The sequence below is a fragment of the Trachemys scripta genome, chromosome 2, assembly GCF_013100865.1.
Source record: "Trachemys scripta elegans isolate TJP31775 chromosome 2, CAS_Tse_1.0, whole genome shotgun sequence".
Taxonomy (NCBI): Eukaryota; Metazoa; Chordata; order Testudines; family Emydidae; genus Trachemys; species Trachemys scripta.
This window is the reverse complement of record NC_048299.1, coordinates 96049064-96065627: the sequence shown is the minus strand read 5'-3', so window position 1 is coordinate 96065627 and position 16564 is coordinate 96049064. Positions and strand designations below refer to the sequence as shown.

Below are 16564 nucleotides of genomic sequence, written 5' to 3'. Positions count from 1 at the left end.
GAAAACATAGACCATATATTTTCCAGCTGACCCCAATACCTTTCCAAGGCACCCTGCCTATTCCTATCCTTTGACATTTTCTCTCACTCTACTGATTTAACCAGTGTTTGTGCTGACTTCATTATGCCCTGAATGCACCTAATGAGAAGGAAAATCTGCGACTTCACCACATACATCTATATGGTGGATGTTATCTGTATTATGTTTACTAGTCTGTACATCTTACAGAGAGCCAACTCATCATTTTGGAACTCAATTTAATTCCATGTTTTCAGCCTGTCAAATTTGAAAAGAAGAAGGAATCCAAATTAGAACCACTCACAGATATTATGCACTTCCCTTGACACATAAACCAAATTAGGCAAACTAGACTTGATGTACTCTGCTAAGAAGATCAAAAAAAGATAGGGTTAAGTTGGGTTATTTTGGAAAATATCACATGTAATGTAATGTAATGTAATGACATTACTGCAGACTGATCTCTTCTGTGTAGCTACATAGCAGGAACATCATGGACAGGTGGAATGTAGGCTTCCTCACACTGTCCCGGTAATGTGCCTCAACTCTGACTTGGATGGAACACATGCAGGAGTTAGAGGGTAGTAACGTATGTCCATCCAGACCTTGAAGCCTCTATTATTACTTGCAAGGAGTCAAATGTGGAGGTGATTTTTGTGACATAGGTACCTAGAAACCAGGCTAAATCAATATCTCTTTCCATATAGATCAAACAGTTGTGAGGTGGTGGTGATGATTTTCAGTCCCTGCCAACATAAGCAGGATTCAGGCAAGTGACCTAGATGCAAAAAGCTTCATAACCTGTTCAATTCTTGCAGTTTGTTTTTGAGGAATGCTAAGAAAAAACCTAAGGAGGACAGCACTAAAACATGACAAAGGAAATAATACTGACCAGGTGGCATCTGTGGGATAGAGCTGGCTGGTGTCCAAGCTAGTTGCAGGGCTTGGAAAATCTACCCACCATTCATCAGCCCAGGACTAGCACCACTAAGTAGGGTGAAAAGTGTTATAATGCTATCTAATCCTGCCCGCCTCCCCAGACCCTGCAATTTAAAGATATAAGAGTATGTCCTATTTATTGGGTACCGCCAATCAACTTTCCATTTAATACTCTTAAAAATGTAACTTACACATAATGTTTCTTGCTTTCTTTCTTTTCCTGGCTTCAATTCAATTTTCCCTCTTCACCACCTCCCCTATAGAGTATGGTACATCTCTTCCTGTAATGTTTAGGGTCCTAACTTTTCTCTCCCTCTGCTGCCTTATCTTCTTTTTCCCTATAATGGTTTCTCTATGATACTCCCGTCCGTATATTTTCTCTCTCATATCTTCTTTCACTTTCTCCCCAAGCTTTTCCCATATGTAATGAGGATGTACACCCCTGGGGCCACATAAGGCTTCCTCATCCGTCCAACTTCTGAGGACTAGAGTCAGGCTTTAGAAGAATGCATTGTAGAGGCAGCACCATCATAGTCTGATGATTTTCTAAATCTGAACAGCCCGGACAGCTGACATGTCTGGAGATAGCTGTCAGCCCAGAGACAAACCACTCACATGAAGCAATCAGGGTGGAGTGCGGAGGCCAGGAATTCACCTCGGGTGATCCAAACCTTATCTTTCACCAATATATATATTTTATCAGGCACTGGTTTTTGTTACTTTGTTGTTGTTAGCAGAACCTCCACAGGGCATGTTTGGGGAGAGGAGATGAGCTCCCAGCCACCCTATCTAAGGGTATGTCTACACTGGCAAGTTTCTGCGCCACAAGTGATACCACTTTTATTAAAATGCTGGAATTAAACCGCTGTTGCGTGTCCACACTGTGCTCCTTGTGTCCTTGTATCCACATTAGCAGCTCTTGCAATGGCAAAGACAGCAGTGCATTATGGTAGCTATCCCACTGTGCAACTGGCCGCAAGGTGCTTTCAGAAGGGTTTGCAATGCCTCATGGAGCAGGCACAGCATCACATGATGCAGGTTTCCCAATCCCATTGTTCCATGGGCATCCTACTACATTGCCAGCTGCTTTTCAACTGAAGTGTGTGTGTGGGGGGAGGGGGAAAGAGTGTGTGACAGGGAGTGTGTGTGTGTGTATGGAGCCGGGGAGAGAGACAGTGTGTTTTGGGGGACAGAGAGAGTGTGTCATTCTGCTGTCTTGTAAGTTCAGACAGTGGCAGGAAGCAACCAGCCCTGAGACAGGGGGAAGGGGGAAACCCTGACAACAGCCCTCACCTCCCTCCCTGGGCTCGCTGCACAGCAATCTCTCTCTCTCTCTCTCTCACACACACACATACCTGGGTTCAACAGCACAAGCATTCCACATTAATGGTTTACTTTGTGTCCCGGAGCAGATCGGCACAACATGCAATGGCTGTCAGAAATGGTGCTTTGAAAGGGGAGGAGCACATGTCTCCAGGGCAGCCGAGTTCAAAACAATGGGCAGAGCAGGCACTTGAGGCATTATGGGACAACTCCGGAGGCCAATTAGAGCGTAGAAAACAATCAAGTGTGTACACTGGCAATAGAGCGCTGGAGCCTCTGTGCAAATAGCCTTACGACGCTCGTCGAGGTGGTTTTTTTTGCAGCGTTGCAACTGAGGAGTTTCTGCGCACAAAGTGGCTTGGCAGTGTGTACACGGCTGCAGTTTGAGCGCAAAAAGCTGCTTTACTTGCCAGTGTAGGCAAGCCTTGAGCCACTCCAAGATTACAGCTGCTGAGTGACTACACCTCATCTCCTGCATCCTGGGCCTATTCTACTGATGATTAAATGGACCTAGGATTTGTCCAGTAGAATGGGCACTAGGAGCTCTAAATTTCAGAATGTTCTGTGTGCTGTAATTCAGCTCTATAAGATGGAAATATTCAGAGAGCAGTAAAGTCACTCAAGTTTCATATTGTCAGCAAGATGAGACTAGATATTCTATTGTAACATATTGCATTCACGTGGCTGAGTACCAAAATCATTGCTCATGTCCCATTTCACAACTTACAGTTATTCTGATGATACATTTTTATTCTGTTTTACTGAGCCTAAAAGCAGAAGAATTAATAAAACCTGAGTTTTGGATTCAGCTCCAATGTTAGCCTAGATTCGCTTGATTTAAACCAAAGAGAACCTTACACTGACGTCCAACTTCACAGAAAATCACAAAATAAGGTAATCTAGACTAAAAATGAAGCAGATGGAAAAAATATGTTATTACAAAATTCTGTAATTGATTTACTTTCCTCTTCAAAAGTCCTTTCCCCCTCACATCTCATTTGGTCCCCAAACAATGTAAGATCTAACTTTTATATAAGGGCCTTCCTTATATCACCTTGACAGAAGAACAGGCTGGAAATACGGTAGTGATACAATCATTTCAGGTATGGTACATACAGGAAGCTTACATACAGGTTCTGTTTGTGGGGCAGTTACATTCCATGTGGCTCACAAGTTACCATTTAAATTATGGTGTTGCAGAAAGAAAACATAAGTTCATGATGTTTTGAGTCAGACTCTTCACTGTAATCCAAACTATTGTGGCTAAGTAAAGGTTTACAGAAAGTAATTGCTTGAATTTCAAAAGGTGCTGAGCACCTGAAACTCCCATTGAGTTCTGTGACATTTGTGGGTACCTACTACCCCTGAAAATGAGCCATAAAAGTGTGGGCAATGAGTTCACAATAAAAGATACTGCTCTAAATTTCCTAAATATTTCCCATACTTCACTGCAAAGCAGCACCAGACCTATTGCTCCTGCCCCCCCAGCAAATCTGAATGGTGACAGAAACTGTGCAATCGTACTGTCTCAAATGACGTTCCCTGGAACTTTATATATGATCTACATTCTGTATATATTAGCCATAGCATACTTTATCCCTGGTTTATCTATTTGTCCCCTTGTCCTTTGCAATAACAACGTAGTATCCCTGCCTGATGTATATCCCACGTAACTAAAACATCACTGTCTCTCTAGTTACTAGTTACAGTGGTTCTTAACCTGGGGTGCACGCACCCCTTGGGGGTGCGAGATGCCCTTTCTGGGGGTGCAAGACATGCCAGGTTTTTAAGAAGGTAAATCATCGAAAACACAGATTAAGGACAGGCACATAAGTACAACTACTTTGTTTAATCAAACCTATGTATTTATTAACATTATACATTTTTTAATGATTACTGTAATATACAAACAAAAAATATATCTAGGTTTAAAGAACTGACCTACTTCAACGATTTTTGATAAGTTCGAGAACATATTTTGAGAACCAAAGGGGTGTAGGCTGCAGTAAAGGTTAAGAACCTAGTAAAAAATGAGATGTCCAATGGGTGCCTTACTGCAGACACTATGAACATCACAATCTCATGTGCTTATATATATATATATATTTTTTTTTTTTCTCTCTGAAAATGTCTAATAAAAATAAATTATTAAAACGTAATCTCACCTATAACTTTTCCCAGGAAGAGCGCCTTTGGGGAGTTGAACTGAGTGTCAGAAGCTGTTGGTAGGCTGTAACTTGCTGGAGGATAATGATCAAGCTGGGGAAAGTAAAAAACAAGAGGAGACTTTTAGAACCGTACCCTGTTACACTGTTAGTGAATCAGGTCTCCCTTGTGGAGATTATAGTGCCATTTAGATCTCTGTTTCTGGATGCTCTTGTTTTATCTGTGATAACAGTGACAGTACCCTTGAGAGCCAAGGTCAAGCCACTGTTTTACAAGGAATTCATTGCACCTTCAGTGGTCAGAAGTAAATGAAGCGTAGTTCACGACACTCCTGCACAAAGAATTAAAATGGGAGGTGTGTGAATGGCCCCAGGGGACACTGCTTTCTAGAAGATTCTAAGCTCATGCAAGCACAGTTATTTCCACAAGTGTGACTATACACAGGCAATACTTTCAAAGAACTACAATTACTGGTAACTAACTTCTCTAGCTTCCTTATGCAAACTGTCCAAGCAATAGCCTAAGAGCAGAAGCTCTTGTGCTTATTAAACTGGGAAGGAAAAAAGTGGATTGGTGACGTCCTAAGACCTGTAGAAAAACCTCTGTGAGCACGTTCAGAAATGCTTTTCAATTGCACATAGCTTTACTATTCACCAATTCTTTAAAGCTTAATCATGGATGTACACACTAGGTTAAAGTCTTAACATTCAGTCATTTTTGAGTTATCTTATGGAAAAGATTATAGCAGTATTTTCTTACCTTAGGCAAATTACAATTTGTTTATAGTCTCACATAAATCAAAAATGGCTGAACAGATTTCCTCAGACTTGCAAGAAGAAAAAGTTCACCTTTCAGCTGAGATGGGGCATGTAAATTTCAGTTTAAGAGAAGGTGTTTTTTTTCCAGAGTTATAAGCAGGTGAAGACAAAGAGTTAAAATAAAACTGGATTGCGACATAAACCACAGCAGGTGCCAACAAGCACATACTAAATTATGTACTTGATATCAGTTTCCATGGTAAAAGGGAATCTGGCATCTAGCATCACATGCATAATTTCCATTAACATTAATGTGAGTTACATGTGAAGCAGGTGGGAAAAATGCACCCCTCTTCTTTCAGGAGACAAATGGTAATGGCTTAAATCTGAGTTAGAAATCCAAAACAGTGCTGCACTCACTGTTGTCATCATCATAGTCACCTGGTTACCGAACTAACAAAGATTTGACAGAGGTATGCCACGAACAGCTTGTTGAAATAATTACCCAAGGTCTGATTTTTCAGTCTCTCACAACTGGTTTTACATTAGTCTAACACCACTGACTTCAAGAGAATTGTTTCTGATTCATTCTCGTGTGGGAGGAGAATCACGCTCATCTGTGTGTGAAACCAGAATAGAACTAATTTTCCTGGTTTTCCTCTGACTTGTGCGTCTGTAAATCAGGGACAATTCCACTGAAGTAAAACCACTATCAGTGGGAAGATAATCAGGCCCAGAAGCACTGAAGTTTATTTTGAAATTGGCTAACATTTCCTTTGAACTCTGCCATCTTCATCATCCATCAAGGAAGAGCACTGTCTAAATATTTTTTACTGTAGCACAGAATTCTAGCTGTTGGATCTATACATCTGAGATCACTAGGACACGTATTATATTTATTTGTACTGTGGGAGCACCTAAGAGCACCAGTCATGGACCCTGTTGTGCTAGTAACTGTACAAACATATAATAAAAACATGATCCTTGCTCCATAGAGCTAATTATGGCTGGATAATGCTCCTGGAAAGAAAAGTGAAATTAAATTATGATTCAGTGTGAGTATCTTTATCAAAAACTGTTAGGCACCAACCCTGCCAGCCTGTTGCATGGTGAAACTCCTTTTGACTTTAGTGCGAGTTCCATGTGTAGAAGAATCAACCCCTTGATGAATCCAAGGCAAATCTCTATTTTGTGATATAGGGTCAGAGTAGGGTCTGTTCTGCATATGCATGCTGCAGAGCATCTCCTCAGCAACATGGACTACTGCTAGCACATCAGACTGGTCCTATGCTATCTATGCTGCCTTCCCATAGAATATCGAGTCCAGTTCAACAGCTTGGTCCTTATCTTCAAGGTGTTCAATAAGCTGGGCCCAGCATACCTAAAAGGCTGCCTCATGCTCTGGGATGCCTCTTGCTCTGCCTTGGGGGCCAGTCCCAAACTGTGGAATGAACTCCCACAGGAACTATGGACCATCACAAACCTCACTACCTTCCGCTCCAAGTGCCAGGCATACTTCTTTGACCTGGTCTTCTTTAATATAAACACATTGTAGAGAGTACATTTAAAACAAAACAACATCCTTCCCACCCAAAACCCTACCAAAGCAAAACATGATGAAGCATGGGGTCATTATAGCTTCTCAATGAAATGGCTGTGAGAATATTTTCAACACAGGCAAAATAACATTTTTCTCTCTAACCCTTTTAGCTGAAACTACCACAAAAATTACCCGAGGCTGACACCTGGCATGGGAAATTTCTCCCAGAACAGTTTGAGTTTGGCAAAGTTACAAGGTTTTGTAATGGGACGTGTCAGACAACCTCAATTATACGTGGCGTGGCTATGCTGCCTAGAACAGAATGCAGGGGAGTGAGGAATTCCCCTCACATCCCTGCACCAGCTACCTGTATCATGGAGAACAGTGTGGGAGGGAGATTCTACTCTCTCTCTCATGCAGGGAGGTGGGGATTAGGAGAAACCCAAACCTTGGCTCTGCCTCTTCCATCCAGCGTGCTGGACAGTACAGCTGTGCCAGTGTTTGGGGGAGATATGCTGTGCCAGGGATGGGGGAAACCAAGAGGCAGATTGTGAATCTCTGAAACATAATCTGTTTTGCAGTCTGCTCAATGCATGGAGTTAGTAGCAAATCTACAATTGAGCCCATGCCATGTACTTTGAGCTGGTGAAATTTTGCTGTTGGTATCTGCACGGAAATGTTCAAATTTAAGTAAAAACTGAAAAAGTAGGTGAAGAAGTCCAAAAGTGCAAGTTTCAGATATCTTCATCTGTGGGGTCCCATTTGTGGGGTCCCATGTGGAGCGGATAAAGCACACGACCAATGTGGTTGCAAGCTGAATCGAATCCTGTTTATTACAAGCTTTCTTTTATAGTTTTTCTCAACATTACATAACCCAATTAGGCTATAATCACACATCAACGGATTGGACGAGAAGGAGAATCATGTGTTTATCACATGTATAGCCCCACACCGATTGGTTCAACCGTTCCTTACATAAGGCCATGATTTATCACCTTGTTTACCTCATCTTATATAATCCCTAGACCACCAGGGGGCCTTACATAAGTCCATGATTTATTACCTTGTTTACCTCATCTTATATAATCCCTAGACCACCAGGGGGCCTTACATAAGGCCATGGGCTGTTGCCTGGCAAGTGTCCCATTGTGACCCTTACTTCCTCATGGAACTTTCCATTAGGTTGGTGTAGGGATGATACATCCCCACATTCATGGATCTCCTCACCAAAGCAAGGGCCGGCTCCAGGCACCAGCTTAACAAGCAGGTGCTTGGGGCGGCCAAGGGAGAGGGGCGGTATGTGTGGCAATTTGGGTGTGGCAGGTCCCTCACTCCCTCTAGGAGCGAAGGACCTGCCGCCGCCGATCGCAGTTTTTTTTTTTTTTTGCTTGGGGCAGCAGAAATGCTGGAGCCGGCCCTGACCAAAGCTCAACTCAACTTATTTAAATCCACCCTTTACTTCCCCCCCAAAAAAATGGAATATGGGAAAATGACTGAAATCTATGGTTAGAATGAACTTCACTTTAAATCCAGAGAAATGAGATTTTATGATTCTTCCCTGGGTGCAGGAAGAAGGAAAAGATTTCTGATTATACATGAAATCAGCCCACTATACCCGCTCTTGAACCCCTTGGGGAGGTTCTGGTCTGCATCCAGACCCAAAATCTGTGAGTTGTGCCCTTCCCCAGTTTTGACACTATGAATTAAGGGGAATATTGTTCAGCTAGTGGGGAAATAGTATATATGGTACTTAAGAATCAAAGGTAGGTCAGCGGTGAGATTTCTTTTCTCTTATTTTTATTATTTGTCTGTGTTCTATTCAAACAATCTTATAAAAGAAAACACAATTTTAGAAGACTCTAATCCAGGACATTTATAGATCAGTGACTGAAGGAACACAGGCGCTTGGAAGGACTGGATTCTTTCTAAAACTCATGCTCTACTGCCATCCAGTGGCTGTTCAGGTATCAGCTGCTAGAACTAAACTGCGTGCAATCATCATAAGAAATACTGCAATTATCTCAGTCTAATGTAGATCAAGACTCATAACAGAAAAGGAATTATTACTATTACATGGTATTTGAAAAGGATATTGCATTATTTAATGAATACAAAATAAATCTTTTGCATATACATAGGATGGCATCATGAATATGTGTTAAATTATAGTTTCTTGATTATCTTTCTGAGTTTTCATTACAGCTTCTTTTCTTTTAAAAATAATTAATTTCATTTGAGCTGAATATAAATACACAGCAAGATTGTTCACACAGTACAAACCAAACTGGTAGAAAACGTTCAGCTTCAGTTCTCAAGTCACATCAAGCCAACAAGGCTGACTTTATCTGATGTTGCTGTTGTTTAGGGAGAAGTTCAATAAAATTCCATTTCTTTTAGATAACTACTCACTTTGATAATGTAACTCATGCATGCTGCTGGTGCACTTTACTGGTCTTTCACAAAAAAGCAATGAGCACACCTGGCTCGCACATGAAGTAGGATGCAGTGTAAACTAATCTTTTAGATAGACCATATCCCCTTGGGGTGGCAGAGGCCAGGGTGACTACCTAATGCTCTCCTGAGCCCTATGTAGAGGTCCTTTCCTCCTACTTATTCAGGATAGAGGAGAAGAGGCTCTCTATATCTTCTTCTGATGTTAACTGTAATAATGTCATCTTTTCTTGGACAATGTGTTATTGCTCTTTCACGGCAGAGGCAAAAGTAGAACCCAGGTATCCTGACTCCAACACAGTGTTTTAATCACAAAATTATCTTGAATATATCCAGATACATGACTGCTTCCTACCAAATACCTGTGAGTATTCAGAGTGGTGTTGGCACATTTCACAACAAACAGTCCAAACCCAGAAGTCCTTACTCGGTTTTTAATCAGTTCTTATTCCAGTAGAATTCCCATTGACTGCTATGAAAACTTTGCCTGAGTGAGGCCTGAGGAAAAACTGAGTGAGCACATCAAGATTTGGCCCAGCATTAGAATTTCACAGCCACATTTTCTCATTATGGTCTAGTGAGTAGACGACTGTTCAATAATGGCTCTACCACCAATTTAAGGCCTGATCTTGCATTCTGAAGGTAATGGGGTTTTGCCATTGGATTCAATGAGAGCAGGCTCAAGTACTGGATACGTGACCGTATGCAACTAAACCTAGAAACTTGCTCTGAGTAAATCCTTGAACCTCTGTGTGGCTCAGTTTGCCCGTATGCAAAATGGATATGGAACAAACAGGAATGTAGTGAAGCTTAATTAACATTTGCATTAGATATTCAGATGAAATTTGCTATATAGATGTAATTATTATTTGTTTTAAGTAAGACTCCAAATTTTCTTCTCCAGGGCTATACGCTGATTTAAGAACTACTGCTTAGGCTATTATAGTCTTCTTCCAAAGGGATTAACTGCATTCACTTATAATAAAATCTTTTCACATTGATTTAAATTGGAAATGCAATCAGCATAAGATGCATCGCAGTTAAAAATTAAACACACAAGGTTTCCCCCATCCCCTTAAAAAAATTGACTAGATCCTTAGCTTGTGTAAACTGCTGTAGCACCACTGAAGTCAATGGAGCTACACTGATTTACAGCAGCTGAAGTTCTGGCCCAATATGTGGAAAATATGCAAGCTCAGATGAAGGCTTAATAATTAGGTATGTTTCTAAAAGTTGATCTCAAAATGTAACAGGAGCACTAATGTGAAAACAGGTCCCTGTTTTGTCTTAAATTAATTCTTTACCTTGACCACCATCAACTGAAATAACATGATGGTAATTTCAGATCATTGTGGGCTCTTTTTCCCTATGTTTAATTGATGAACTTTATGTCAAATGTTAACAGAAGCAATAATAGATTATTTAATGCCAGGTTATTAAAATTAAAGAGTGTGACCCCTTGTGCTCAAAGACAACGTTAATGGGACATTAATTTGTCCAATATGTACTGTCATATAATGTAAAATGTGCATCTATTTCTGGTTACGTTTATTTTATACATTGATTTTTAGGCTTTTAACCTTATTTCTGAGAATATTTTGTGACTTTTGCTGGGCATTTAGTCACAATAGCATTATGCCAATATAATGAGCTCACAGACAGAGAAACACATATACTTTTATTATATGAAATATATTATATAAATTATCTTTCTGCATACAGTGTATCAGGTGAGAGCCAGTGTTTTGTGACATGATCTTAAGGAAGAATTTTGAAAACATATATCAATGAATGCCAAGTTTTTCAAAAGTGACCATTGATTTTGGGTGGCTCATTTTTTTCATACAGCTTGAGCCCTTTTAATGGAGCCTGATTTCTAGAGGGTGAGCGCTCAGCACATTCTAGAAGTGCAACTCCTCTGAGGTGTTTCAAACACTGAGTCATCCAACATCATTTGAAAATCTTGGCCTAACTCTTAGACCTTATCTACATTTGCAGTGGTGTGTAGGGTACAGGTAGCTACGTGCCACAGTGAAAGACAGTGAAAGGCTCGGCAGCTCCCCACTGCTGGAGTGTTTGACTGTGGCAAAAAAAGGCTCCAGTGGAGGGAGCTGCCGGAGCTTTTCCCCCCCTGCCTCTGGCAGTGGGGAACGTTTCACTGCAATGAGGAGGCAGCAGGACACTATACTGCTAAAAAATAGCAGTGTTGACATGGGAGCTGTGTAGAGAGCTGTGTAAGGTACATACTCTGGTGGGTTAGGTGTTTAGGCATGATCTCTACTCACCTAAGCTGTTCCTCACCATCTACAGTGCTATTTATACCAGTGCTAGTTGGAAGGGTAGTGTCTGTATTCTACATGTCACGGAAAGTGTAGACTTCCCTTAGTAACAGTAGTCGCTTCTGTAGTAGACTGAGACAGATAGCCCTTAATACATTAATGTTTGCGGGAGATGAAAACCTTCAAAATGAAGCATCATTGAATGTATATAATGTTGACATCTAGAGTTTATAATAAATACCAATATTACAATAAAATATTCCCCTCCCAGAGAACCACTGGCAGTGTCTCATGATATACAAAGAAGGTTAGCAACCAACCTCCGCTCTCTGGAAGGCTTAATTTCAGCATTTTGTTATACATATAGTTCGTTGCCATTTGTTCAACATGAAGAGAAATGGGTTGAGATTCCACTTGCATTAGGTTTAGGAAATAGGACTCATACTTCAAAAATCTTTCTTATTTCATCTTTTTCTCTTAGGGGTTTTAATTCCTTCAAAAAAACCTGAAAATTAATCTTGCTTTGGGATCAGATAAGAGAGATTGATCAACTAGCAGAATATGGGACGCCATAAGGGACATTTATCCTGTCAGGGTGGAAAAAATACCAAAATAAGGCAATGAGTTGATGAAAGGTTTACAAATTATGATCTGTAGAGTCCTTCTTGGTGATCTGGAGAACGAAAGTTTTTGAGAACCAGGCTATGTATAAGGGGTCTATGAAAGTTAGTTGTTACCACAGAACAGTGGTTTTTAACATGTGATCCACAGACCCCTGGGGTTCCGCAGACTATGTCTAAGATTCCCAAAGGGATCCGCACCTCTATTTGAAAATTGTAGGGGTCCACAAATGAAAAAAAGTTGACAACCGCTGCTCTAATATGTGTAAAGCTTTGAGACTTTGCTAGTTGACTGACAAGTGGCGGGGGGTGGAGGGGTGGGAAGAAAAAGATTTGTCTGCAATAATGCACAGTTCAGCTTAGCAGCAGCAAGTCTAAGGAGTGCAAATGGTTACAGCTTCAGGTTTTATAAAAGCAATACAACCTTAGGGCTAAATTCTGTCCTGGGATGTATAGGAAAGATTTCTATTGATTTATTTTTTTTCTATTGAGCTCAATGGGAGTCACACATGTGCCAATGAGGAGAGAAGGTCCCTATGGCCCCTGAATTTCAGGATATTAATATTTGACTCTCCCATTTAGTTAAGAGGAATATGGACTTTTTTGCAAATTTTCCAGTCCTTCTGATTTCAACTCAGTCATAAACTAATGCTTCATTGTTTTTCTCATGGGATTTTGGTCTTTCTACTTCCTGTTTTTGATTATATTGGGAAATGCAGAGCCACACCCAGTTTACTAAACTTCTTTAAATTGCAAAAAGAAAAAAAAATACATTGGGTTCAGTTCAAGCATTTGGTGAAGGCTCAGGCTTGCGTTCACTTCATTTGAATTGAATCATCAATCACTACTTATAAGACAGCCCTGTCTTTACCAGGGTGTATTCCAAGAACGTTTCACACTATTTCCCTGAGTACATTCTCTCCATCATGCTTCAAGTCCCCTCCAGCCTAAGAAGAGAGAATTGCCAGTCATCCTTGAATTTTGTAGCCTGAGCATGAGCGCCGATGTCCCTGGCATAGGCTTTGATACTTCCATCTGAGGAAGTGGAATCCCATGGAAGACTCTTATGCATAACCCTTTGCAAGACCAGAGGTATAGTCCTCAGGCTTCCAGAGGTAAAATAATAGCTTTATAGAAAAAGATAAACCTTTGGTGAGACCGGAACCAGGGTTTCCAGTGTTCCAAACATATGGCATGTTTTGACTGTTGGCCTGAAAGAAGAATGGCTTGTTCTGAGTGAGATTTGAGTGTATGTGGATGGGTGTAAAAGAACAGTTCATTGTGAGGTGGGTTTCAGATACCAGACTCCATGGTTTCAGAAATACAAGAGTATGGACCACTTGCAAATGGTTATTTAATGCATCCGGAAAATTTAAGCTTCAAAATATAGGCCCAAGAGAAGAAAAATATTTTAATATAAGAACATTTAGAAAACAGTCTCAGTTCGCAAACTGTAGATGGGAGTATGTTAGATTTAATGCCAGACACTGATATTACTTTTGAACAACATTCATATATTTCATGAAGCTTATATCGGATGGTGAACGTGTTCCTGTAGAAATTTGTTGGGCTGGGTGGTACATAGCTCTGGGGTACATAATACATTCATGGAAATGGCTTTAAAAGAAGGCATGGAGGTTTGGAGACCTGCTGAGAATCTACAAATATATCCCAATAAGGAAACTGATCATTAACATTACATTTTGCTGTGTTCCTTTGGGTATTATTCTATTTAATAATAAAATACATCCCATTTTTATTTCCTGTGTAACAAACTTAATAAAAAGAAGAACAGGAGTACTTGTGGCACCTTAGAGACTAACAAATTTATTAGAGCATAAGCTTTCGTGGACTACAGCCCACACTAAGGTGCCACAAGTACTCCTGTTCTTCTTTTTGCGGATACAGACTAACACGGCTGCTACTCTGAAACCTAACAAACTTAATAGCTCTTATATAGCACAACAGGAAAAACAAGTATAATAGGAAGCTATAGCAGAACAGTATATTGTCCAGATTCCATCCTCATTTGGAATCTTGATTTTGGGGCACGGCATGGGAAGCCAGAGGGAGAAAGTATGAGTCTAGCCCTAAGGCAGAAATTCTTTTCATTCACGGCTCTATAAGGGCATAATCCAAAGTCCAATGAAATCAACAGAAAAACTCTCATTGACTTCAATGGACTTTGGATCAGGCCCTAAGCATAGGGAGATTTTTTCGTGGACTTTTTTTTTTTTTTTTTTTTTAAAGGGGCTTTATTGATGTTTGAATAACTCTAAACACCATTCATCATCAAAAACTTGATATTAGATTGTAGCGGGGTGAACACCCGCTCCAGCCCTGAAGGGGTTGGAAAAGCCCTGCAGGGCTGGGACTGGGGCTGGGGCAAGGAGCAAAACCCCGGCTGATTGGTGGAAGTGGCTGCAGCTGAGGCCACGCCCCAAACAGAGCAACTTGGCATTATAAGAAGGCCAGGGCAGCCAGAAGCTAAGCAGTCTCTCCTCTACTAGAGTGACTAGACAGCAAGTGTGAAAAATCGGGATGGGGATGGGGGGTAATAGGAGCCTATATAAGAAAAAGCCCCAAATATCGGGACTGTCCCTATAAAATCGGGACATCTGGTCACCCTACCTCTAGCTGGGGAGGGAGACAGGCCTGGCTGCTGGTTGAGAGGTACCTGGGAGTGAGGCAGGGCTGGGGAAAAGCCAGGGGAGCTCCAGGCTGGCGACTCCCCAGGCTGTGTGGCTGGGTTCTAGGCCCATAGAGGTACTGTGGGTGGAAGAAGGCAGCAGGCCAAATCCCCCTTGCCAGTGACGAGTGGCATACACTGCAGTCTGCCCCAGGGAGTGGGGCTAGTTGGTGACTGGCAGTAGCCTTACACTGAGGCAACTGGGGATAGGGGGTGGGGTTCCCCTGGGTGGGGAAACCCTGAGGCTGAGGGGTTACTGCCAGAGGGGCAGCACCCCAGAGAAAGGAGCACCAGGGTCCGGGAGGGACACTGGGGCCAACGACAGGCGGGACACCTGGCCTGCAGAGGGTGCGCCGATGACTGGTGAGCTAATTCCCGAGACGACCAGCAGGAGACGCCGCAGGGGTGAGTCCGTGCCAGATTACATAGATCGAGACTGTTCTGTTGTTTATGATCTGGAAAATACCCTACTGAAGTATTGTAACCTTTAATGAAGTCAAAACAAATAAAACTTGCCTTACAGCCCAGCTCTTGACATACTAGGATAACATATTTCAAATTTGTCTTACTTAGCTTCTTCTTGTCCACAGGTGAACTTATGCAGGCTTGGAAATGTGCCATGGCTACTGGTAGTTGACATTGAATAGAGGTGAGACACAAGAATTTTTATAAGCAAATTTAAACTTTGTCCACATCATCCAAAAAGCAGAAGAAAAAAGGTTCAAATGTTTGCCTATATGAATTTTTTTTAAATACAGTTTTCTTGAAACCTAGACCAACAGTTAACACTGGACACAATTCCTGAGAAAATGGTGGTATTACAAACAGGACACAGTAGTTTAATGAGGCAATAACTGTTGATTTATCCACAGTCATTGAATGAGAAAATTGTAATATACAACTGGTTTGACAGAGTCCCTGTTACTTCGTTTAAATATGCCTATATTAGCGATGAGGGCCATAATTCCAACAATTAAAATAATTCACACTAAACATTTGTTTTTAAGCCTATATGTATTTATGTCAAAGACTTTAATCAAGTTCTGATTGACCGGCACAAAGACGTAAGTTACTGTCCAAGTGTTCAACAGACTTATGTTTATAGCATCAGCTGGAGTACCAACGGGCTCAATAGTGAACCTTTTATTTTTTCATAAGTGATGCCCCTGAGAGCTGTGATAAAACAACTCCACAGAACATTGTAGTGATTTATTGTCAGAGTGAAGATTATTTAAATATTTCGGACACTGAATGTACCCTACAGGGTTATTACAGTAAGTCAGAGAGACAGGTCTTCTGAATATGAACTTGCTGTTAACACAAGAAAAACAAACCCCACGCACTGGAGTTGGTGCACTGATGGGAGTGACATTTTATAGCGCTGTGAGAGTTTGAGAAACTGCATCTGGCAAGCAAGCTGCCTCATTTAAAAAGAGGTAAACAATCTGCTAGTCAGGCTGGAAAATGGTTTGTAAAAGGAAATACAAGTCCACTTGGTGCAGCAGTATTGTGCCAAAGAGAACCCAAACATTGTGACCTGCCTTAGGACACTGAGGCCTTGTCTACACTGGCAAGTTTGTGCACAATAAAGCAGCTTTCTGTGCTGTAACTCCCAAGGGATACACACTGCCAAGCCATTTAGTGCGCATAAACTGCGCAGTATCAGAGGGGTAGCCGTGTTAGTCTGAATCTGTAAAAAGCAACAGAGGGTCCTGTGGCACCTTTAAGACTAACAGAAGTATTGGGAGCATAAGCTTTCGTGGGTAAGAACCTCACTTCTT

General features: G+C 41.3%; 1 protein-coding gene across 1 annotated transcript in view; it reads right to left on the bottom strand.

The window, feature by feature from the left end:
* CNTNAP2 (contactin associated protein 2) overlaps positions 1 to 16564 on the bottom strand; it is a 1628923-nt gene that overhangs the window by 79318 nt on the left and 1533041 nt on the right. Inside the window, exon 21 of the mRNA XM_034761282.1 lies at positions 4446 to 4539. Coding sequence (XP_034617173.1) covers positions 4446 to 4539 — 94 coding nt within the window. The remainder of the gene's footprint in view (positions 1 to 4445; positions 4540 to 16564) is intronic.